Source organism: Engystomops pustulosus, chromosome 9, assembly GCF_040894005.1.
Source record: "Engystomops pustulosus chromosome 9, aEngPut4.maternal, whole genome shotgun sequence".
NCBI lineage: Eukaryota > Metazoa > Chordata > Amphibia > Anura > Leptodactylidae > Engystomops > Engystomops pustulosus.
Window position 1 is genome coordinate 109,467,623 of NC_092419.1, and position 27,212 is coordinate 109,494,834.

At 50.5% G+C, this 27,212-nt stretch overlaps 1 protein-coding gene across 1 annotated transcript in view; it reads left to right on the plus strand.

The window, feature by feature from the left end:
* Positions 1-27,212, plus strand: part of MED27 (mediator complex subunit 27) — a 145,226-nt gene that overhangs the window by 93,917 nt on the left and 24,097 nt on the right. The window contains exon 4 of the mRNA XM_072125580.1: positions 5,893-5,986. Coding sequence (XP_071981681.1) covers positions 5,893-5,986 — 94 coding nt within the window. The remainder of the gene's footprint in view (positions 1-5,892; positions 5,987-27,212) is intronic.

Consider the following 27,212-nt stretch of genomic DNA (forward strand, 5'->3'; position numbering starts at 1 on the left):
GTAGTAGTGGATGTATACTCCCTGCAGGATGGTGGTGGTAGTGGATGTATACTCCCTGCAGGATGGGGGTAGTAGTGGATGTATACTCCCTGCAGGATGGGGGTAGTAGTGGATGTATACTCCCTGCAGGATGGGGGTAGTAGTGGATGTATACTCCCTGCAGGATGGGGGTAGTAGTGGATGTATACTCCCTGCAGGATGGTGGTGGTAGTGGATTTATACTCCCTGCAGGATGGGGGTAGTAGTGGATGTATACTCACTGCAGGATGGGGGTAGTAGTGGATGTATACTCCCTGCAGGATGGTGGTGGTAGTGGATGTATACTCCCTGCAGGATGGTGGTGGTAGTAGTGGATTTATACTCCCTGCAGGATGGTGGTGGTGGTGGTAGTGGATGTATACTCCCTGCAGGATGGTGGTGGTAGTGGATGTATACTCCCTGCAGGATGGTGGAGGTGGTAGTGGATGTATACTCCCTGCAGGATGGTGGTGGTAGTGGATGTATTCTCCCTGCAGGATGGTGGTGGTAGTGGATGTATACTCCCTGCAGGATGGTGGTGGTGGTGGTGGTGGTAGTGGATGTATACTCCCTGCAGGATGGTGGTGGTAGTGGATGTATACTCCCTGCAGGATGGGGGTAGTAGTGGATGTATACTCCCTGCAGGATGGGGGTAGTAGTGAATGTATACTCCCTGCAGGATGGGGGTAGTAGTGGATGTATACTCCCTGCAGGATGGGGGTAGTAGTGGATGTATACTCCCTGCAGGATGGTGGTGGTGGTAGTGGATGTATACTCCCTGCAGGATGGTGGAGGTGGTAGTGGATGTATACTCCCTGCAGGATGGTGGTAGTAGTGGATGTATACTCCCTGCAGGATGGTGGTAGTAGTGGATGTATACTCCCTGCAGGATGGTGGTGGTAGTAGTGGATTTATACTCCCTGCAGGATGGTGGTGGTAGTAGTGGATTTATACTCCCTGAAGGATGGTGGTGGTAGTGGATTTATACTCCCTGCAGGATGGTGGTGGTAGTAGTGGATTTATACTCCCTGCAGAATGGTGGTGGTGGTAGTGGATGTATACTCCCTGCAGGATGGTGGTGGTAGTGGATGTATACTCCCTGCAGGATGGTGGTGGTGGTAGTGGATGTATACTCCCTGCAGGATGGTGGTAGTAGTGGATGTATACTCCCTGCAGGATGGTGGTGGTGGTAGTGGATGTATACTCCCTGCAGGATGGTGGAGGTGGTAGTGGATGTATACTCCCTGCAGGATGGTGGTGGTAGTAGTGGATTTATACTCCCTGCAGGATGGTGGTGGTGGTAGTGGATGTATACTCCCTGCAGGATGGTGGTGGTAGTAGTGGATTTATACTCCCTGCAGGATGGTGGTGGTGGTGGTAGTGGATGTATACTCCCTGCAGGATGGTGGTAGTAGTGGATGTATACTCCCTGCAGGATGGTGGTGGTAGTAGTGGATGTATACTCCCTGCAGGATGGTGGTGGTAGTGGATGTATACTCCCTGCAGGATGGTGGTGGTAGTGGATGTATACTCCCTGCAGGATGGTGGTAGTAGTGGATGTATACTCCCTGCAGGATGGTGGTGGTGGTAGTGGATGTATACTCCCTACAGGATGGTGGCGGTAGTGGTAGTGGATGTATACTCCCTGCAGGATGGTGGAGGTGGTAGTGGATGTATACTCCCTGCAGGATGGTGGTGGTGGTGGTAGTGGATGTATACTCCCTGCCGGATGGGGGTAGTAGTGGATGTATACTCCCTGCAGGATGGTGGTGGTAGTAGTGGATGTATACTCCCTGCAGGATGGTGGTAGTAGTGGATGTATACTCCCTGCAGGATGGTGGTAGTAGTGGATGTATACTCCCTGCAGGATGGTGGTGGTAGTAGTGGATTTATATTCCCTGCAGGATGGTGGTGGTAGTAGTGGATTTATACTCCCTGCAGGATGGTGGTGGTGGTAGTGGATGTATTCTCCCTGCAGGATGGTGGTGGTGGTAGTGATGTATACTCCCTGCAGGATGGTGGTAGTAGTGGATGTATACTCCCTGCAGGATGGTGGTGGTAGTGGATGTATACTCCCTGCAGGATGGTGGTAGTAGTGGATGTATACTCCCTGCAGGATGGGGGTAGTAGTGGATGTATACTCCCTGCAGGATGGGGGTAGTAGTGGATGTATACTCCCTGCAGGATGGGGGTAGTAGTGGATGTATACTCCCTGCAGGATGGTGGTGGTAGTGGATGTATACTCCCTGCAGGATGGTGGTAGTAGTGGATGTATACTCCCTGCAGGATGGGGGTAGTAGTGGATGTATACTCCCTGCAGGATGGTGGTGGTAGTAGTGGATGTATACTCCCTGCAGGATGGTGGTGGTAGTAGTGGATGTATACTCCCTGCAGGATGGGGGTAGTAGTGGATGTATACTCCCTGCAGGATGGGGGTAGTAGTGGATGTATACTCCCTGCAGGATGGTGGTGGTAGTGGATGTATTCTCCCTGCAGGATGGGGGTAGTAGTGGATGTATACTCCCTGCAAGATGGGGGTAGTAGTGGATGTATACTCCCTGCAGGATGGGGGTAGTAGTGGATGTATACTCCCTGCAGGATGGGGGTAGTAGTGGATGTGTATACTCCCTGCAGGATGGGGGTAGTAGTGGATGTATACTCCCTGCAGGATGGTGGTGGTAGTGGATGTATTCTCCCTGCAGGATGGGGGTAGTAGTGGATGTATACTCCCTGCAAGATGGGGGTAGTAGTGGATGTATACTCCCTGCAGGATGGGGGTAGTAGTGGATGTATACTCCCTGCAGGATGGGGGTAGTAGTGGATGTATACTCCCTGCAGGATGGTGGTGGTAGTGGATGTATACTCCCTGCAGGATGGGGGTAGTAGTGGATGTATACTCACTGCAGGATGGGGGTAGTAGTGGATGTATACTCCCTGCAGGATGGTGGTGGTAGTGGATGTATACTCCCTGCAGGATGGGGGTAGTAGTGGATGTATACTCCCTGCAGGATGGGGGTAGTAGTGGATGTATACTCCCTGCAGGATGGGGGTAGTAGTGGATGTATACTCCCTGCAGGATGGGGGTAGTAGTGGATGTATACTCCCTGCAGGATGGTGGTGGTAGTGGATTTATACTCCCTGCAGGATGGGGGTAGTAGTGGATGTATACTCACTGCAGGATGGGGGTAGTAGTGGATGTATACTCCCTGCAGGATGGTGGTGGTAGTGGATGTATACTCCCTGCAGGATGGGGGTAGTAGTGGATGGTGACCTGTGTGATTAGTGAAGGTCGGACCCCCATGATGAGTGGAATGACGGGGCAGCAGTATTCATACTATCGCCCATTGTCCCCCTGTGAGACCCTCTGTCTCTCCCTCCTGGGAGTCGTCTCGGTGGCAGTTTTGGGAATATCACTGAGCATTGTCCTCGCCGTCTTCTGCTTTATTAAACCTTGTTAATTGGTGTTGCGGGGAGGACAGCGGCGGCGGCCGCGCTGACATGTAGCGGCTTGTACTGGAGACAGCGGCGCGCTCCACCAAATTATCATCTCCTCCGCTGCCTCAGAGGTTAATAATAAATCAGACACCGGGGCGGGGGATAATCAACAGGGCGCTGCGCTCAGCACATACACATGCCACTTGGACAGGGGTGGGGTTTTTTGTGTATTAGAAATTTTTTAGTTTTTTTTTTTTATATTTATTTTGACACCTTCAGTGGAACTAATTATTGTGTCGTGGCTTCTGTCGGGCTTTGTCTTGTTTTTAGCCAAATCCGAAGAAATTCCTTCACTTACTCCATGTTTTCTCTTGCTGGGATGAAGCCGTGCACACAGTCAATCATTAAGGAGGGTCCTCAAGTCCGCCAGAGGATGGGTAGCTGACAGGGAAGGTCCTGAAGTCGGCCACACTGGAGCAAGAACTGAAGGTAGAGGGGCCTCCTTAGGACCCACAAAGCAAGGACTGCTTACACTTCATGGTCCTCAACTATAGAGAGTAACTACTGCTGAGGGTGGTCCTCAAATCCACCAGAGCAGGACTCTACTATAAGTATCCATCAAAGCCAAAGCTGCTTGTGCAAGGTGGTCCTCAAGTCTGTCTTGAGAAGGTCCTCTAGTCTGCCAGAGCAAGAGTTCGGCTACATTCACACTGTCGTAATGGGGATGTATATATACGGCCGATATATGATCCCCATAGACCGCAGTGGGCACGCGGCGCCCTACGGGAGCGGTACGGTGCAGCACACTGCGGCACGGTGCCGCTCTGTATCCGGGAAAAAGATAGGACATCTATCTTTCCCCGTATTACGGCGCTGTGCGCCATACATCCCTATGGAGAGGGGTGAGCCCCCGCGCGCTGACGTATGCCCGCCGTGCTACGGTACGGCGGCCAGCGGCAGTGTGAATTATAGCCTTAGAGGAGATCTTCAATCTGCTTGAGAAAGATCAAATCAGAGGGGGGTCCTTAGGTCCCCTAGAGCAAGAACTGCTTACAGTCCGTAGCAATTTCTGCTCTCAGGGGTTGGTCCTCAAGTGCCGCAAGCAGGACTCCACTCTATTGGAAGGTCCTCCGATCAGTCATGGTCAGGGGATACATTTGGTACAGTGTGTGAAGAGTCCATAGACAAGCCGGGGGTCTCGGCGTGCCCACGTGATGATGCACCTGATGCACCCTTGTCGGATCCCCCCATGGAGCACCCGGGTAACGTGGCGGCACGTTTAGTGATGAGATGATTTAGTGGCGCTGTCGTGGTGCCAGCGCTGCCTCCTCTCTGCACATTGCAGGGGTGTATGAAGTGAACAGCATGTCTCCTGCGCCTTGTGTGGGATTCATTGCTATTTAAATCTCTCTGTGAAGCGGCGCGGCATCGCACCAGCACTGGATGAGATCCAGGAGGAGAGGGGTCAGGCTCAATCTCGCTGTCACCATCTGTCCAGACGTTAATCACGTTTCGGGTGTTGAGAAACGCGCCGTCGCTCTGTGGTTACTTCTGGGGGGGTCTGTAAGATGGAGCAACAAGGTTCCTGGGAGAGAGCCCCTACCTGGAGTCTTCTAGCAGCCAGACAATAGAGGGAACTGTGGCCAGAGCTCCCATGCTGGATTATGTGTCCATGAGAGTATTACTACTCAGGGTTTGTTTGTAGTCTGTTACCATGGAGACATATAATGTTGTACAGGCGCTATAATATGGTAAGCGCTGACCTACCTTTACTTATTACACCGTATTCACTTTCTACCTACCTCGCCCAACACTGTCCTCCCAGAGTGCCCGGCACCTAAGCCCCGCCCATGAGGAACCTTCCGAGCGGTTCAGAAGCCTAGGGCTGGTCATTATATCCGCTAATTGGGGGATTGATATTGGGGTGTCCAGTGCTACATGGGGCACTGCAGATGTTTGGGCTTATGTTGGCGTCCTGGTGCGGCTTGCAGCTTGAGCTGTGTGCGGGGCACTTCTCCCCCTCCCCCCCTTAGCTTTGCTTCCTTGCCATTTCTTTCGCGGGGCGGCCTCATTACATTCTGCAGAGTCCGGCCGGGGTCCAGCGCTGGAGATGTGTATTGATTGTGGTTTGGCTGCAGCCGGATACCTGATGTCTCTATTAGCATATAGTTAGTGATGACCTTTGTTCTCCTGCAAAGCGACAACAATTTTTTTTTTTTCTTGGGTTTTTTTTGCTGAGCAGGCGGCTGGCGGTGGTGGCTGCGGGACTGCGGTGATGGACCTGTCACTCACAGCGCCAAAAAGTGAGGATGGCCGCAATCCCGAGTCACAACAGACAAGCGTCCTGTCCGCTCCTGGCACCTAAAGGAGAACTCCACTGCCCCATCTCATGTGCCGGAGCTTAGATTGATATTTTGCCTTTTCTTACGTTTCTTCCAGGTACATTGATGACGTCATCACTCGGATTGACCGCATGTTCCCGGAGATGACCATCCATTTATCAAGACCCAACGGGACGTCCGCCATGTTGCTGGTATGTTGGGCCTTCTGTATATCTCTCTCACTGTACATATTCCCATTGCAGAGGCTCAGCCCCTGTTCAGACATATAATATACGCATGTGTAATACTACACCTCCAACCAGTAGTGCTCAGTTATGCATCACATGACGGACCCCCCCAAAGAGATCCAGGACAGCACACAATACACAATAGAAGCATAAATTTATTGAATGACAGATCTGAAACCATATCCAATAGTGGAACAACACCCAGAAAATCCAGGGCCTGCATAAGGTCACAGTGTATACTAAGAAAGTATATGTGGAGACTCACAAAGGACGCTTTTCAAGGGTTCCCTTAACAAAGCCTACTACATGAAGCATGTGTCCCTTGGTGTGTGCCCATGCGCCTGCCCTCCTGTGCCCATGCGCTTGCATGCTGCCCTCCTGTGCCCATGCGCTTGCATGCTGCCCATGCGCTTGCATGCTGCCCTCCTGTGCCCATGCGCTTGCATGCTGCCCATGCGCTTGCATGCTGCCCTCCTGTGCCCTTGCATGCTGCCCTCCTGTGCCCATGCCCTTGCATGCTGCCCTCCTGCGCCCATGCGCTTGCATGCTGCCCTCCTGTGCCCATGCGCTTGCATGCTGCCCTCCTGTGCCCATGCGCTTGCATGCTGCCCTCCTGTGCCCATGCGCTTGCATGCTGCCCTCCTGTGCCCATGCGCTTGCATGCTGCCCTCCTGTGCCCATGCCCTTGCATGCTGCCCTCCTGTGCCCATGCGCTTGCATGCTGCCCTCCTGCTCTGCCCTGTTTGATGCCTGCGGATATATACTAAGGGATGTGGATATCGGATTCCATGTGGTAGGATTGAGTCTCCACATATACCGTATTATACATTGTGACCTTTTGTGGGCTCTGGATTTTCTGTGTGGTGTTCCTCTTATTATGTGGTTTTATTAACAATGTAACTTGTGTGCTATTTAGTGTTGAAACTCTTGAGTGAATTGTATTGGGTTATATTTGTCTGTTTCACACACTTCCATCATCACCCAACTTTCCCAGACTCAGATAAAACCATACACAGGGTGCGTTACAGTGTGACAGCGGAGGGCGACTCAAGGACCTTGGTTTGCAGGAAGGGATTATAAGTGGCTGCCTTGTCACCCTGTGGGTGCCCCACATCCCGTGGTCATGCTGTGTAGCATGCGGACGCTCTCGGGCCGTGGTGCGGTAATGGATCGGTCGCCTCGGCCATTAGCTCATGGACAGCGGGATCTCGGCACTTGTGTCTCCCTGCGGAGCCTCTCCGGGCTGAAGTGGCTCTTGTCGCATCCTTATCCCTGGCGACCGCTTACTCAGGTGTGACAGAAGCTCAGCGACCCACACAAAGACACGGGCCTGCGCTTTACTGTAGGGACACTTAACCCTTTACCGCTGTAACTTCACTCCCATATCGTGAGAAGCAATGTCTTCCAGTTCTTGCTGTCAGTGAATTGAAAACAATCTTCTCAGTCACAAATGAGATTTTGCTACAGTGTGTCAGATGATAAACCAATCTAAAGTATTGAAAGGGATATTCCATGATACGATGGGGGGACCAGCGGGCAGGACCTCACAGGCTGCGGGACCCGAGCTGACACTGGAGCCTCACTCAGCAGCTGATTGGTGGTGGTGGTCCCAGATGTCAGGCCCCCCACCAATCTGATACTGAAGAATATGATCTGCCGGAAAACCCCTTTAAATCATATCTACAGCTTCTGCATGTGAACAGGAATGTTCCTATTTACTGACAGCAATCAGTGATCTTGATAATGAGGATAAATTTGAAGTGGAATAGAAATCGGCAGTCATTGTATGTGGAGCCCCCACTGACATGTGGGGGTCCACGGCGCAGGCGATATCCAGGGTGCAGGTTGGTGCCGATCTCCTTCTGTCTCGGGGGAAGAGTACGGAATCTCTTGTGTTTCTGGGCCTCTAATTAAAAGGTAAAGTGAACACCTGCTGGTGGCGGCCAAATGGCATCTGCAGACAACGGAGGGAGGCGATAGGCTGGCGCTAATGAAGAAGCACAATACATTCAGTGTCTCCTCCAATTAGCGTCAAAACACCCCCCAAAAAAGTCCTCCCGCTGCTCATCAGAACGGCACGTATCGGCGGCAGGGGGAGCGCTCCGCATTGACGCTAGACGCCTCCCCTGCGGACACTGCACACACGCATGAGCTATTGTACTCCAGTCACTCCTAAAGCTGCAGTGCCAAGGACCCTGTGTGGCAGTAATATACGGGTACTTCAGCTGTGTTATGGCTTTTGCTTTGCCTCCGACAACGCACAATGTCCATGTCGATCATAGCGTTAATTTCTGTCCCCTGTCTATATCGTGGTCCTGTCTCCCCGTATACCTGAGCGCGGTGGCGGCTGTGTGACGGATGGCGCAGCGGCTGCCATTCTTCATCTGACACCCCGCCGCGCGTCTCCCCAATCTATTACCTTGATGGATTGTAATCCTGTGCAATTTATAAACAAATTGAGAAGCCGCAGATTTACATCTCCCGATGACGCGTCTGCTGATTGCCTTCCCTCATTCCTAGACTTGCCATACTCTGCTGGAGCAGGGCGTCTGCTGGGGGTAGTAGTAGTAGCTTCTGCATTCCCTCCAGATTTTGCTCCGCAGACCTGTAGGGTGCAATTCTTTGTGTAAAAGGGATTCCAGAACCAGTAAGTTGTTAAACCGCCTTTGGTCTCCTTACCATGGACAGCGCCATACATAGTATAGTGGATGTACTTGGCATTGCAGCTTGGCTCTGTTCACTTGAACTGCACACATGACACATAATGGATGGACGTGACTGGTGATCAGATTTTAAAGGGTCTGCTGTTTTACGTCCCCATCTGCCCCTGTTTATAATAGTCGCCTACCCCACATATATACGGAGCCGTGACTCCTGTGAGCAATAGAGGATTGTTATGCACCAGTTCCTGTGAAAGGTTAGAACTCTGCTCGTTTCCTAACTTCTGCTATTCCTCCTTATCCTATTGATTTTCCCAATTAACCCTCCCTGTGCCTGACCCTTGCTTGCCCCCAGATGTCCCTCAACCCTAGACCGGCCATCACATACACCAGGACTGCTTGAGATCCGGTGGCCTCCCAGAATTCCACAAGGAAGGTCACTTACACCCTGAGGAATGGTCCATGGCCGCACTGGTTAGATGATTGATGTCCATAACCGGATGCTAGAATTTGTTCACTTTATATCAGTTATTTGGTATTTTATTCTCCAGTCACATCCAAAGCAGCTGCATTTGTTCTATACGGACATCTGTGCTCCCACCATACACATCACATTGTACTCTGTCGCACCCCAAGCTGCATCCAGACTGAGGGCCCAGAGAAGTTGGGAGAGATGTTCTCCTCTGTCCTCCTGCCAGCTCCATCCATTACCTCCTGACAAGGGGCAGCACGTCCTCGTTTTCTCTGATTAATCTCCGCATGATAATTACTGCGCCGGTCCGCACTTCACCGGGAAGAAAAATCTCTGCTTCCACCATTCATCTGTAAAACCCGGAGAGTAACCGCGCAGTGTGTCAGGGGAGTTCTGCTCCGGAGGGAACACAAAGCTTCAGTAACAAAGTAGAAGTTTTGTCCATTATGTAATTTCCAGTCGTATAGTCTGGCGTCTGATTGGGTCTAAACGCACATGAAAGCGCGTCCTAAGGCGGCGTCACTGCGGAAAGTGTTGTGCTTAAGCGATGTGGGAACACGGGGCCATGTGCGGGTGAGCGGGGGCCGGGGGGCTCCTCACAATCGGGGCATTTCATGGGTTATTTTAGATTTTAGTGCAATTCTAATTACATATTCTAACAGTTAATTATCTGATATTTCTAGAGTCAACAGTTACATAATGAAAGGGGGAGAACTTCCGCCAGGATTCGTGGCTTCTGGTGTTCAAATCCTGGGTGACCTATGACCTCCGGGGGCTCATTACCATCCCCCTCCTTACCCAAACCTTCTTCTTACCCCTAAACTTTTATCTTTTATCCTGGCTCCTGCGTCTCCCGTCTGTCTAATTCCCTGGCATAACCCGGACATGTTCCCGGGGGGCGGATTGTCACCCTCTGTCCCCTGGACCGGCTCTTGTATGACCTGATTTACACTAGGGAGACACAGACCGAGACCCTCCTTAATCCCCGTCTCCCGGGGGAGTCGTCGCACTCATCATGTCCACCCTGGAACAAAAGGATTAAGCCGAGGAGCCATAAATTATCAGAGAACCAGGTCTCTTAAATTATCTATGAGCGCAGACAGGACATTGCAGAACATTGAGCGAGACGAGAGCCTCTGAAATATGGCTCATCTCAGCGCTGCCACCCGGCACCTAAACATGAGGTGTCGCCCCGTGTACCGCTTGTTAATCTCACGCCTCCCACTTCTATAAATTGAGATGTTCCTCCTATTATCTGGGCTGCAGGTGCCCGATCTGGAGGAACCATCAGGTCTCCGAGCCTCCGGCCCACGCTCCGAGCCTCGGGTCTGCACTGCATTGTATGGTATCGCAGATCCACGTCCTGGTGGTTACCGCTCATTACCAGACAGCTGCCTCACAGTTTTGGGGTAGTCGGGGTTAAATAAATCTGCTCCATTCACTTGCTGCGCTGCGTGCTGTAGTAATGAATGGAGGAGCGTAGACGGGCGCACGCTAAATAATTCATGGCTCACGTCTCATTACCTCACTGTTATGCATCGCTGAGCACCCAACATATTGCTCAAAGGGATCCCGAAAAGTGGTCATCTGCCCCGAGCCGCCCCTCAGGACCCTGCCGCTCCCCTCCTATGGGATTCGGGATTGTTGTTGTAGGGTTTGTAAAGATCTGCAAAATCCCAGGGTCACATAAGATACAGGACAATGGTATATACTCTACCCGGGCATATATACTACAGGCCAATGGTATATACTCTGCCCGGGCATATATACTACAGGCCAATGGTATATACACTACAGGCCAATGGTATATACTCTGCCCGGGCATATATACTACAGGCCAATGGTATATACACTACAGGCCAATGGTATATACTCTGCCCGGGCATATATACTACAGGCCAATGGTATATACTCTGCCCGGGCATATATACTACAGGACAATGGTATATGCACTACAGGCCAATGGTATATACACTACAGGACCATGGTATATACTCTGCCCGGGCATATATACTACAGGACAATGGTATATACTCTGCCCGGGCATATATACTACAGGACAATGGTATATACTCTGCCCGGGCATATACACTACAGGACAATGGTATATACTCTACCCGGGCATATATACTACAGGCCAATGGTATATACTCTGCCCGGGCATATATACTACAGGCCAATGGTATATACTCTGCCCGGGCATATATACTACAGGCCAATGGTATATACTCTGCCCGGGCATATATACTACAGGCCAATGGTATATACTCTGCCCGGGCATATATACTACAGGCCAATGGTATATACTCTGCCCGGGCATATATACTACAGGACAATGGTATGTACACTACAGGACAATGGTATATACACTACAGGCCAAAGGTATATACACTACAGGACAATGGTATATACTCTGCCCGGGCATATATACTACAGGCCAATGGTATATACTCTGCCCGGGCATATATACTACAGGACAATGGTATGTACACTACAGGACAATGGTATATACACTACAGGCCAAAGGTATATACACTACAGGCCAATGGTATATACTCTGCCCGGGCATATATACTACAGGGCAATGGTATGTACACTACAGGACAATGGTATATACACTACAGGCCCAAGGTATATACACTACAGGACAATGGTATATACTCTGCCCGGGCATATATACTACAGGCCAATGGTATATACTCTGCCCGGGCATATATACTACAGGCCAATGGTATATACTCTGCCCGGGCATATACACTACAGGACAATGGTATGTACACTACAGGACAATGGTATATACTCTGCCCGGGCATATATACTACAGGACAATGGTATATACTCTGCCCGGGCATATATACTACAGGACAATGGTATATACACTACAGGCCAAAGGTATGTACACTACAGGACAATGGTATGTACTCTGCCCGGGCATATATACTACAGGCCAATGGTATATACTCTGCCCGGGCATATATACTACAGGCCAATGGTATATACTCTGCCCGGGCATATATACTACAGGCCAATGGTATATACTCTGCCCGGGCATATATACTACAGGCCAATGGTATATACTCTGCCCGGGCATATATACTACAGGCCAATGGTATATACTCTGCCCGGGCATATATACTACAGGACAATGGTATGTACACTACAGGACAATGGTATATACACTACAGGCCAAAGGTATATACACTACAGGACAATGGTATATACTCTGCCCGGGCATATATACTACAGGCCAATGGTATATACTCTGCCCGGGCATATATACTACAGGACAATGGTATGTACACTACAGGACAATGGTATATACACTACAGGCCAAAGGTATATACACTACAGGCCAATGGTATATACTCTGCCCGGGCATATATACTACAGGGCAATGGTATGTACACTACAGGACAATGGTATATACACTACAGGCCAAAGGTATATACACTACAGGACAATGGTATATACTCTGCCCGGGCATATATACTACAGGCCAATGGTATATACTCTGCCCGGGCATATATACTACAGGCCAATGGTATATACTCTGCCCGGGCATATATACTACAGGACAATGGTATGTACACTACCGGACAATGGTATATACTCTGCCCGGGCATATATACTACAGGACAATGGTATATACTCTGCCCGGGCATATATACTACAGGACAATGGTATATACACTACAGGCCAAAGGTATGTACACTACAGGACAATGGTATGTACTCTGCCCGGGCATATATACTACAGGGCAATGGTATATACTCTGCCCGGGCATATATACTACAGGGCAATGGTATATACTCTGCCCGGGCATATACACTACAGGACAATGGTATGTACTCTGCCCGGGCATATATACTACAGGGCAATGGTATATACTCTGCCCGGGCATATATACTACAGGGCAATGGTATATACTCTGCCCTGGCATATATACTACAGGGCAATGGTATATACACTACAGGACCATGGTATATACTCTGCCCGGGCATATATACTACAGGGCAATGGTATATACTCTGCCCGGGCATATATACTACAGGGCAATGGTATATACTCTGCCCTGGCATATATACTACAGGGCAATGGTATATACACTACAGGCCAATGGTATATACTCTGCCCGGGCATATATACTACAGGACAATGGTATATACACTACAGGCCAAAGGTATATACACTACAGGACAATGGTATATACTCTGCCCGGGCATATATACTACAGGGCAATGGTATATACTCTGCCCGGGCATATATACTACAGGGCAATGGTATATACTCTGCCCGGGCATATATACTACAGGGCAATGGTATATACTGTGCCCGGGCATATATACTACAGGGCAATGGTATATACTGTGCCCGGGCATATATACTACAGGGCAATGGTATATACACTACAGGCCAAAGGTATATACACTACAGGACCATGGTATATACTCTGCCCGGGCATATATACTACAGGACAATGGTATATACTCTGCCCGGGCATATATACTACAGGACAATGGTATATACTCTGCCCGGGCATATATACTACAGGGCAATGGTATATACTCTGCCCGGGCATATATACTACAGGACAATGGTATATACACTACAGGCCAAAGGTATATACACTACAGGACCATGGTATATACTCTGCCCGGGCATATATACTACAGGACAATGGTATATACTCTGCCCGGGCATATATACTACAGGACAATGGTATATACTCTGCCCGGGCATATATACTACAGGGCAATGGTATATACTCTGCCCGGGCATATATACTACAGGGCAATGGTATATACACTACAGGCCAAAGGTATGTACACTGCCCGGGCATATACACTACAGGACAATGGTATATACTCTGCCCGGGCATATATACTACAGGACAATGGTATATACACTACAGGACAATGGTATATACTCTGCCCGGGCATATATACTACAGGACAATGGTATATACTCTGCCCGGGCATATATACTACAGGACAATGGTATATACTCTGCCCGGGCATATATACTACAGGGCAATGGTATATACGCTGCCCAGGCATATATACTACAGGGCAATGGTATATACTCTGCCCGGGCATATATACTACAGGGCAATGGTATATACTCTGCCCGGGCATATATACTACAGGGCAATGGTATATACACTACAGGGCAATGGTATATACACTACAGGGCAATGGTATATACTCTGCCCGGGCATATATACTACAGCCCAATGGTATATACACTACAGGCCAATGGTATATACACTACAGGCCAATGGTATATACGCACTACAGGCCAATGGTATATACACACTACAGGCCAATGGTATATACACACTACAGGCCAATGGTATATACACACTACAGGCCAATGGTATATACACACTACAGGACAATGGTATATACACACTACAGGACAATGGTATATATACACTACAGGACAATGGTATATACACACTACAGGACAATGGTATATACACACTACAGGACAATGGTATATACACACTACAGGACAATGGTATATACACACTACAGGACAATGGTATATACACACTACAGGACAATGGTATATACACACTACAGGACAATGGTATATACACACTACAGGACAATGGTATATACACACTACAGGACAATGGTATATACACACTACAGGACAATGGTATATACACACTACTGGCCAATGGTATATACACACTACTGGCCAATGGTATATACACACTACAGGACAATGTTATATACACACTACAGGACAACGGTATTTATACTACAGGCCAATGGTATATACCCTGCTCATAGACTGTGATTGATCCTGGAGCTGTCAGTTCTTATGAGGACCCATGTCAGGCCAAGGACAGACACTTCTACACATGGAACGATTTATTAGGCTTCTGAGGGGCACAGTAGTCCATCATCCTACAGGGCGGTGATGAGACCACCTGAGCGCCGAGGAGGAGGCGGTGGTCCGAGTCTCCAGGATCTCTGAATGTAGAGCCGTCTATCATCTGATTCCTCCTGATACTGACCAGTGTCTGCCGGCTGTACTGCGCTCTATCCCATGGAGTTCTGCATAGGACTAGTGCCACCTGCTGGTCATACATCACCACACACGGCCTGAGTATATTACTATACTATATATAGATAGATACGTTACAGATGTGATATAACACTGATCCCCAGGTTACGTACATGAGGTCTGTGGGTTTGTTCTTAAGTTGAATTTGTATATAAGTTGGAGCCGTATACTTTATAATTGTAACCGCAGCCAATTTTTATTTTGGTCTCTGTGACAATTGGATTTTAAAAATGTAGGGTTGTTATAAGAACCAGGAGTAATAATAAACTTTAATTGCAGACGCCTGATAACTGTTATATCTGTTTACTAAAGCCTAGGGATAAAGTACTGTAAATTACCATCATCCAGAGGTCCGTTTGTAACTAGGGGTCGTCTGTAAGTCGGGTGTTCTTAAGTAGGGGACCGCCTGTATTAAGAAACACTGGGTTAACAATACTGTAGTCAGGACACACAGGACATAGCAGCTCGCTGTGTATGGGGGGTGTAGTCACAGAGGGGTCAGAGCGCCCATGCTGACCCCTGACCACTGCTGGCTATGATAGAAAGGTGTCAGGACACACAGGAGATGGCAGCTCGCTGTGTATGGGGGGTGTAGTCACAGAGGGGTCAGAGCGCCCATGCTGACCCCTGACCACTGCTGGCTATGATAGAAAGGTGTCAGGACACACAGGAGATGGCAGCTCGCTGTGTATGGGGGGTGTAGTCACAGAGGGGTCAGAGCGCCCATGCTGACCCCTGACCACTGCTGGCTATGATAGAAAGGTGTCAGGACACACAGGACATGGCAGCTCGCTGTGTATGGGGGTGTAGTCACACAGGGGTCAGAGCGCCCATGCTGACCCCTGACCACTGCTGGCTATGATAGAAAGGTGTCAGGACACACAGGACATGGCAGCTTGCTGTGTATGGGGGGTGTAGTCACAGAGGGGTCAGAGCACCCATGCTGACCCCTGACCACTGCTGGCTATGATAGAAAGGTGTCAGGACACACAGGACATGGCAGCTCGCTGTGTATGGGGGGTGTAGTCACAGAGGGGTCAGAGCCCCCATGCTGACCCCTGACCACTGCTGGCTATGATAGAAAGGTGTCAGGACACAGGACATGGCAGCTCGCTGTGTATGGGGGATGTAGTCACAGAGGGGTCAGAGCACCCATGCTGACCCCTGACCACTGCTGGCTATGATAGAAAGGTGTCAGGACACACAGGACATGGCAGCTCGCTGTGTATGGGGGGTGTAGTCACAGAGAGGTCAGAGCACCCATGCTGACCCCTGACCACTGCTGGCTATGATAGAAAGGTGTCAGGACACACAGGACATGGCAGCTCGCTGTGTATGGGGGGTGTAGTCACAGAGAGGTCAGAGCACCCATGCTGACCCCTGACCACTGCTGACTATGATAGAAAGGTGTCAGGACACACAGTACATGGCAGCTCGCTGTGTATGGGGGTGTAGTCACAGAGGGGTCAGAGCGTCCATACTGACCCCTGACCACTGCTGGCTATGATAGAAAGGTGTCAGGACACACAGGACATGGCAGCTCGCTGTGTATGGGTGGTGTAGTCACAGAGGGGTCAGAGCGCCCATGCTGACCCCTGACCACTGCTGGCTATGATAGAAAGGTGATAGAAGGGGACAGTACAAGCATTTCGTGCCGTGATCCCCCTCCCTCGCCCGCTGCCACCCCGCTAATGTCTCCTAATGAGCGTCACACTGAGGTGTGACTTGTAGCACATGTAATTAGGAGTCCACGTTGCGGGGGTCCTGCTGTCACTCGGTGTGAGATCACAGCCGCCGCGCTCCTGTTACTTCTCCGCACATGCTCGCCACCAGCCAGAGTCATAGGAAATGTCACATGGATGTCATCCTGTAGTGGAATGTGTCCGTCTAGATCCCTATGGATGGTGGGGATGCAGCAGGGGGCTGCATCGCACCGGGGTCACACCATCTTTGTCTGGGGATAAGTTTGCTACAATGTGTCAGGGCAGGATACAGATGTTTGGAGGTCTCATGTCTGCAGCTGTAGGGCAGGAGTTGGATAGTACAATGGGGTCACTGACAGTAAGCAGAGATCTTAAACATATTATAGATTGAAATTGTGACAAAGTTTTTTATAAACTTGCTGCACTTTTTATTCTGGTTTCAAAGCAGTTGTCATATTAGAGAAGATATAGCATGGAGAGACATCCACATTAATGTCTGATCCTCACACTGTTGTGCTCTGTGCTTCTGCGTTAAGCTACACCAAAGTCTCTCCCTTGTGTCCCACACGGAACACAGAACAAAGCAGTGTTAGGTCTGATTCTCTCCAGGGACAATACATAACACTGGATGCAGAGAGCACAGAGCACAACAGTGTGAGGTCTGATTACACCTCTCTCCAGGGACCATACATAACACTGGCTGCAGAGAGCACAGAGCACAGCAGTGTGAGGTCTGATTACACATCTCTCCAGCGACAATACTTTACACTGGCTGCAGAGAGCACAGAGCACAGCAGTGTGAGGTCTGATTACACATCTCTCCAGGGATAATACATGACACTGGCTGCAGAGAGCACAGAGCACAGCAGTGTGAGGTCTGATTACACATCTCTCCAGGGACAATACATAACACTGGCTGCAGAGAGCACAGAGCACAGCAGTGTGAGGTCTGATTACACATCTCTCCAGGGACAGTACATAACACTGGCTGCAGAGAGCACAGAGCACAGCAGTGTGAGGTCTGATTACACATCTCTCCAGGGACAATACATAACACTGGCTGCAGAGAGCACAGAGCACAGCAGTGTGAGGTCTGATGACACGTCTCCAGGGATGGTACATAACACTGGCTGCAGAGAGCACAGAGCACAGCAGTGTGAGGTCTGATTACACATCTCCCCAGGGACAATATATAACACTGGCTGCAGAGAGCACAGAGCACAGCAGTGTGAGGTCAGATTACACATCTCTCCAGGGACAATATATAACACTGGCTGCAGAGAGCACAGAGCACAGCAGTGTGATGTCCGATTACACATCTCTCCAGGGACAATACATAACACTGGCTGCAGAGAGCACAGAGCACAGCAGTGTGAGGTCAGATTACACATCTCTCCAGGGACAATACATAACACTGGCTGAAGTATGCACAGAGCACAGCAGTGTGAGGTCAGATTACACATCTCTCCAGGGATAATACGTAGCACTGGCTGCAGTCAGCAGTTTTGCACTTCCCATCTTCATGCAGTTAGACATGCGTCAGATTTTGATCCTCTGTACAGGAGGCGCAGCTTGTAACCTTGTCTGTGTTGTGCTGGGGCAGCCGCTCGGCCATCTGCGCGGTGCACACGGCCGTATCGCGGCTCATTAGGTGAGAGCGCCGCTATGTTGTAACCTTTAGGTAACCTTATGGAAGAGTGAAGGGATAATTGCTGTCAGTGATGTTTACCCAGCAGAATCGCCCTCGCCAGCCTGTGCCCCGAGCCCGCTGCCCGTGTTGACTTTGCTCTCAAAACATGCACTCTTGCAATTAAGTAAGATTAATGAAAGGTAAATGCCAGGCCCCCCCCGAACCCATCCCGACACCCAAACTCATTACAGGCCCTGTTTACTTTAGTGGCTAATGGCTTAATTGTAACCTATCCTGCTATTTACAAACAAGCCTCGTCACACATGCCTGCAGGAGAGCTGCGTACCCAACACGAGGGCATCCATGCCGGCTCTGCTGTGCATGGAGCGCAGCCCAAACCTCTGATCCACCAATCCTGTGCGCTGCAGGTTCTTATTCATCTCTACAGGGGGCAGTATTATAGTAGTTATATTCTTGTACATAGGGGGCAGTATTATAGTAGTTATATTCTTGTACATAGGGGCCAGTATTATAGTAGTTATATTCCTGTACATAGGGGGCAGTATTATAGTAGTTATATTCCTGTACATAGGGGGCAGTATTATAGTAGTTATATTCTTGTACATAGGGGGCAGTATTATAGTAGTTATATTCCTGTACATAGGGGGCGGTATTATAGTAGTTATATTCCTGTACATAGGGGGCAGTATTATAGTAGTTATATTCCTGTACATAGGGGGCGGTATTATAGTAGTTATATTCCTGTACATAGGGGGCAGTATTATAGTAGTTATATTCCTGTACATAGGGGGCAGTATTATAGTAGTTATATCCCTGTACATAGGGGGCAGTATTATAGTAGTTATATTCCTGTACATAGGGGGCAGTATTATAGTAGTTATATTCTTGTACATAGGGGGCAGTATTATAGTAGTTATATTCTTGTACATAGGGGCAGTATTATAGTAGTTATATCCCTGTACATAGGGGGCAGTATTATAGTAGTTATATTCTTGTACATAGGGGGCAGTATTATAGTAGTTATATCCCTGTACATAGGGGGCGGTATTATAGTAGTTATATTCTTGTACATAGGGGGCAGTATTATAGTAGTTATATTCTTGTACATAGGGGGCAGTATTATAGTAGTTATATTCTTGTACATAGGGGGCAGTATTATAGTAGTTATATTCCTGTACATAGGGGGCGGTATTATAGTAGTTATATTCCTGTACATAGGGGGCAGTATTATAGTAGTTATATTCCTGTACATAGGGGGCGGTATTATAGTAGGGATGGGACAGGTGGCGCTGCACAGGTCACAGGGGTCTCACCCCTTATTCCGGGACACAGGGAAACCATTGCCCACCGGGGGCCAAGTATTCCGTAATCTTTCTGTACAGCTCTAATAGTGGGTGCTCTCTCCTGCCCCATCTGTTGTGGACGGGGCCGACTCTCAGGGTGACAAAAGAGGGAGGATTGCAGAGGGCACCCTGTGCAGGGAGTAACCTCCGCGCTGGGGGGCACCCTGTGCAGGGAGTAACCTCCCCGCTGGAGGGCACCCTGTGCAGGGAGTAACCTCCCCGCTGGAGGGCACCCTGTGCAGGGAGTAACCTCCACGCTGGGGGGCACCCTGTGCAGGGAGTAACCTCCCCGCTGGAGGGCACCCTGTGCAGGGAGTAACCTCCCCGCTGGAGGGCACCCTGTGCAGGGAGTAACCTCCCCGCTGGGGGGCACCCTGTGCAGGGGATAACCTCCACGCTGGGGGGCACCCTGTGCAGGGGATAACCTCCCCGCTGGGGGGCACCCTGTGCAGGGGATAACCTCCCCGCTGGGGGGCACCCTGTGCAGGGGATAACCTCCCCGCTGGGGGGCACCCTGTGCAGGGGATAACCTCCCCGCTGGGGGGCACCCTGTGCAGGGGATAACCTCCCCTGCAGGAATGGCGCGGCATACATTTTCATTCATATTAATTGAATTTTAAAGTAACCTTGCTCACGTATTGATTTGAATCAAAATTTTCCACATCAAGGTCGCGCTGGCTCACGTCCTACAGGCGAAATATTAAAAAGCCTCGGCCTCCTGACCGGCTATCGACAGAACACGTGGAAGACGTGGCAGTGAAAGTTTCTCCTCTGAGCGGGGGCTTCACCCTTAGTGCGGCTCAGGAAGAATCCAGTGTTTATTAGACACTTGATTCTGAAATACTACAACTCATGAATGATGGAGGTTGTAGTTTCACATTTATTATTAGGCTACGGATTTAATTTCAGATGAAGAATTTAGTTTTATGAAGGGGGAGATAATAGGAGGGTTTGGGGGTTATTTATTAATAATGGATTTGCTCCAAGGGAATCTGTCTATTATTTTGGCTTCTTCAAGTGCTCTGTTTTATGTCCTCACACTGCTGTGCTCTGTGCTCTCTGCAGCTAGTGTTATGTATTATTCCTGGAGAGATGTGTAATCATACATCACACTGCTGTGTTCTGTACTCTCTGCAGCCAGTGTTATGTATTGTCCCTGGAGAGATGTGTAATCATACCTCACACTGCTGTGCTCTGTGCTCTCTGCAGCTAGTGTTATGTATTATTCCTGGAGAGATGTGTAATCATACATCACACTGCTGTGTTCTGTACTCTCTGCAGCCAGTGTTATGTATTGTCCCTGGAGAGATGTGTAATCATACCTCACACTGCTGTGCTCTGTGCTCTCTGCAGCTAGTGTTATGTATTATTCCTGGAGAGATGTGTAATCATACATCACACTGCTGTGTTCTGTGCTCTCTGCAGCCAGTGTTATGTATTGTCCCTGGAGAGATGTGTAATCAGACCTCACACTGCTGTGCTCTGTGCTCTCTGCAGCCAGTGTTATGTATTGTCCCTGGAGAGATGTGTAATCAGACCTCACACTGCTGTGCTCTGTGCTCTCTGCAGCCAGTGCTATGTATTGTCTCTGGAGAGATGTGTAATCAGACCTCACACTGCTGTGCTCTGTGCTCTCTGCAGCCAGTGTTATGTATTGTCCCTGGAGAGATGTGTAATCAGACCTCACACTGCTGTGCTCTGTGCTCTCTGCAGCTAGTGTTATGTATTATTCCTGGAGAGATGTGTAATCATACCTCACACTGCTGTGTTCTGTGCTCTCTGCAGCCAGTGTTATGTATTATTCCTGGAGAGATGTGTAATCATACCTCACACTGCTGTGTTCTGTGCTCTCTGCAGCCAGTGTTATGTATTGTCCCTGGAGAGATGTGTAATCAGACCTCACACTGCTGTGCTCTGTGCTCTCTGCAGCCAGTGTTATGTATTATCCCTGGAGAGATGTGTAATCAGCCCTCACACTGCTGTGCTCTCTGTAGCCAGTGCTATGTATTGCCCCTTGAGAGATGTGTAATCAGACCTCACACTGCTGTGCTCTGTGCTCTCTGCAGCCAGTGTTATGTATTGTCCCTGGAGAGATGTGTAATCAGACCTCACACTGCTGTGCTCTCTGCTCTCTGCAGCCAGTGTTATGTATTGTCCCTGGAGAGATGTGTAATCATACCTCACACTGCTGTGCTCTGTGCTCTCTGCAGCCAGTGTTATGTAGTGTCCCTGGAGAGATGTGTAATCATACCTCACACTGCTGTGCTCTGTGCTCTCTGCAGCCAGTGTTATGTATTGTCCCTGGAGAGATGTGTAATCAGACCTCACACTGCTGTGCTCTGTGCTCTCTGCAGCCAGTGCTATGTATTGTCTCTGGAGAGATGTGTAATCAGACCTCACACTGCTGTGCTCTGTGCTCTCTGCAGCCAGTGTTATGTATTGTCCCTGGAGAGATGTGTAATCAGACCTCACACTGCTGTGCTCTGTGCTCTCTGCAGCTAGTGTTATGTATTATTCCTGGAGAGATGTGTAATCATACCTCACACTGCTGTGTTCTGTGCTCTCTGCAGCCAGTGTTATGTATTATTCCTGGAGAGATGTGTAATCATACCTCACACTGCTGTGTTCTGTGCTCTCTGCAGCCAGTGTTATGTATTGTCCCTGGAGAGATGTGTAATCAGACCTCACACTGCTGTGCTCTGTGCTCTCTGCAGCCAGTGTTATGTATTATCCCTGGAGAGATGTGTAATCAGCCCTCACACTGCTGTGCTCTCTGTAGCCAGTGCTATGTATTGCCCTTTGAGAGATGTGTAATCAGACCTCACACTGCTGTGCTCTGTGCTCTCTGCAGCCAGTGTTATGTATTGTCCCTGGAGAGATGTGTAATCAGACCTCACACTGCTGTGCTCTGTGCTCTCTGCAGCCAGTGTTATGTAGTGTCCCTGGAGAGATGTGTAATCATACCTCACACTGCTGTGCTCTGTGCTCTGTGCAGCCAGTGTTTTGTATTGTCCCTGGAGAGATGTGTAATCAGACCTCACACTGCTGTGCTCTGTGCTCTCTGCAGCCTGTGTTATGTACTGTCCCTGGAGAGATGTGTAATCAGACCTCACACTGCTGTGCTCTGTGCTCTCTGCAGCCAGTGTTATGTATTGTCCCTTGAGAGATGTGTAATCACACCTCACACTGCTGTGCTCTGTGCTCTCTGCAGCCAGTGTTATGTATTGTCCCTGGAGAGATGTGTAATCAGACCTCACACTGCTGTGCTCTGTGCTCTCTGCAGCCAGTGTAATGTAGTGTCCCTGGAGAGGTGTAATCATACCTCACACTGCTGTGCTCTGTGCAGCCAGTGTTTTGTACTGTCCCTGGAGAGATGTGTAATCAGACCTCACACTGCTGTGCTCTGTGCTCTCTGCAGCCAGTGTTATGTAGTGTCCCTGGAGAGATGTGTAATCAGACCTCACACTGCTGTGCTCTGTGCTCTCTGCAGCCAGTGCTACGTATTATCCCTGGAGAGATGTGTAATCAGACCTCACACTGCTGTGCTCTGTGCTCACTGCAGCCAGTGTTATGTACTGTCCCTGGAGAGATGTGTAATCAGACCTCACACTGCTGTGCTCTGTTCTCTCTGCAGCCAGTGTTATGTATGGTCCCTTGAGAGATGTGTAATCAGACCTTTGTGTATGTAGTTAGTAGCAGCAGGACTGTGATGTAAGGATAGGAGCTTATTCAAGTGCGCTGGGGTTTGTCCTTGCACTGCTGTGCTCTGTGCATTGAATGAATACTACAGCAGGCACTGCACTTAAAACTGAGTGGAGGGGAAGTGGAAAACTTCAATGCAAAGTGCTAAGAGCAGAGACTGACCCAATTTACTCCAAGATGCAGTCTTAGGACAATAACTAATGCTGGATGCACAGAGCACAGCAGTGTGAGTTCTGATTACACCTTTCTCCAGGGACAATTCCGATCACTGGCTGCAGAGAGCTCAGAGCACAGCAGTGTGAGGTCTGATTACACATCTCTCCAGGGACAATACATAACACTGGCTGCAGAGAGCACAGCAGTGTGAGGTACGATTATACATCTCTCCAGGGACAGTACATTACACTGGCTGCAGAGAGCACAGAGCACAGCAGTGTGAGGTCTGATTACACATCTCTCCAGGGACAATACATAACACTGGCTGCAGAGAGCACAGAGCACAGCAGTGTGAGGTATGATTACACATCTCTCCAGGGACAATACATAACACTGGCTGCAGAGAGCACAGAGCACAGCAGTGTGAGGTATGATTACACATCTCTCCAGGGACAATACATAACACTGGCTGCACAGAGCACAGCAGTGTGAGGTCTGATTACACCTTTCTCCTGGGACAATACTGATCATTGGCTGCAGAGAGCACAGAGCACAGCAGTGTGCGGTCTGATTACACACCTCACCAGGGACAATACATAACACTGGCTGCAGAGAGCACAGAGCACAGCAGTGTGAGGTCTGATCACACATATCTCCAGGGACAGTACATAACACTGGCTGCAGAGAGCACAGCGCACAGCAGTGTGAGGTATGATTACACACCTCTCCAGGGACAATACATAACACTGGCTGCAGAGAGCACAGAGCACAGCAGTGTGAGGTAGGATTACACATCTCTCCAGGGACAATACATAACACTGGCTGCAGAGAGCACAGAGCACAGCAGTGTGAGGTACGATTATACATCTCTCCAGGGACAGTACATTACACTGGCTGCAGAGAGCACAGAGCACAGCAGTGTGAGGTATGATTACACATCTCTCCAGGGACAATACATAACACTGGCTGCAGAGAGCACAGAGCACAGCAGTGTGAGGTATGATTACACATCTCTCCAGGGACAATACATAACACTGGCTGCACAGAGCACAGCAGTGTGAGGTCTGATTACACCTTTCTCCTGGGACAATACTGATCATTGGCTGCAGAGAGCACAGAGCACAGCAGTGTGCGGTCTGATTACACACCTCACCAGGGACAATACATAACACTGGCTGCAGAGAGCACAGAGCACAGCAGTGTGAGGTCTGATCACACATATCTCCAGGGACAGTACATAACACTGGCTGCAGAGAGCACAGAGCACAGCAGTGTGAGGTCTGATTACACATCTCTCCAGGGACAATACATAACACTGGCTGCAGAGAGCACAGAGCACAGCAGTGTGTGAGGTCTGTTTACACATCTCTCTAGGGACAGTACATAACACTGGCTGCAGAGAGCACAGCAGTGTGAGGCATGATTCTGGCTGTATGGTCACACAAGGTGGAAGTGATATTAGAGCTTCTGTGTTGGAGGTTTTGTCTGTTGCTTGGAACCTGTTGATCTCTGGATTGATGGTGGTCTTGGCTCTTGGACCTCCATGTCCGATGTGCACTGACTATGAGTCTGTGATATTTAGGTGCCATTGATTTGTTGGGTGCGGGGGAGCAGCGGGCACCGGTCCCTGGCATCGCAGCGGTGATCAGTGTGAATAAGAAGTGTCGGCTCGGAGACTGATGGAAGCGCCTGTCCCCGGGGAGCGCCAATGTCACCAAGTGCACGGAGCCCCTCCGCCCGGCAGGAAACTTTTCTCTCGGATAATTCCTTGTCAGGCGCAAAGTGTTTGGGAAATAATGAGGCCGTTTAGCGACCGGGAGGAATATCGAGCGTCTCCGCACTTGTGGCGCTCTCCGTGTATTGTAATGTGCGCTTAATTAATATTTCAGCACCTCACATTTTCTCCACTTCAAAGTCCCTCCTAGGGCTGCGAACGCTCCTTCCATCCCGCTGCAGCTTGTGCCGCGCGTTCCCCTTGTTCTGTCTCATCTGACAAAAGTGCTGATCGTCCTTGTCTGACATTGAGGGGATGGCAGTAATCACACACCCCAGGCTGGCGGGGTCATACTCAGCGAGCGCCCCCATACATCCCTCCACCTACTGCCCCCACAGGATGGAGCACCCAACACTGGAGCACCCATACTTTAGTGTTATCCCAGCATAAAGGTTATCCCCTGCACAGGGTGCCCCCCAGCGGGGAGGTTATCCCCTGCACAGGGTGCCCCCCAGCGGGGAGGTTATCCCCTGCACAGGGTGCCCCCCAGCGGGGCGGTTATCCCCTGCACAGGGTGCCCCCCAGCGGGGCGGTTATCCCCTGCACAGGGTGCCCCCCAGCGGGGAGGTTATCCCCTGCACAGGGTGCCCCCCAGCGGGGAGGTTATCCCCTGCACAGGGTGCCCCCCAGCGGGGAGGTTATCCCCTGCACAGGGTGCCCCCCAGCGGGGCGGTTATCCCCTGCACAGGGTGCCCCCCAGCGGGGCGGTTATCCCCTGCACAGGGTGTCCCCCAGCGTGGCGGTTATCCCCTGCACAGGGTGCCCCCCAGCGGGGAGGTTATCCCCTGCACAGGGTGCCCCCCAGCGGGGAGGTTATCCCCTGCACAGGGTGCCCCCCAGCGGGGAGGTTATCCCCTGCACAGGGTGCCCCCCAGCGGGGAGGCTATCCCCTGCACAGGGTGCCCCCCAGCGGGGAGGTTATCCCCTGCACAGGGTGCCCCCCAGCGGGGAGGTTATCCCCTGCACAGGGTGCCCCCCAGCGGGGAGGTTATCCCCTGCACAGGGTGCCCCCCAGCGGGGAGGTTATCCCCTGCACAGGGTGCCCCCCAGCGGGGAGGTTATCCCCTGCACAGGGTGCCCCCCAGCGGGGAGGTTATCCCCTGCACAGGGTGCCCCCCAGCGGGGAGGTTATCCCCTGCACAGGGTGCCCCCCAGCGGGGAGGTTATCCCCTGCACAGGGTGCCCCCCAGCGGGGAGGTTATCCCCTGCACAGGGTGCCCCCCAGCGGGGAGGTTATCCCCTGCACAGGGTGCCCCCCAGCGCGGAGGTTACTCCCTGCACAGGGTGCCCTCTGCAATCCTCCCTCTTTTGTCACCCTGAGAGTCGGCCCCGTCCACAACAGATGGGGCAGGAGAGAGCACCCACTATTAGAGCTGTACAGAAAGATTACGGAATACTTGGCCCCCGGTGGGCAATGGTTTCCCTGTGTCCCGGAATAAGGGGTGAGACCCCTGTGACCTGTGCAGCGCCACCTGTCCCATCCCTCAGCATGGAGGATCCGGGGAAGACGAGGACGATCCAAGGACTTGATGAATGTTATTTCCTGGATATTTCCTAATTGCATTGGTGATGTGTGAGCCGGGGGGCGCTGGTGGCGGCAGGTGAGATCCGGGCGGGGGGAAGGGGGGGGGCATTGTTTCCTTATTAATAG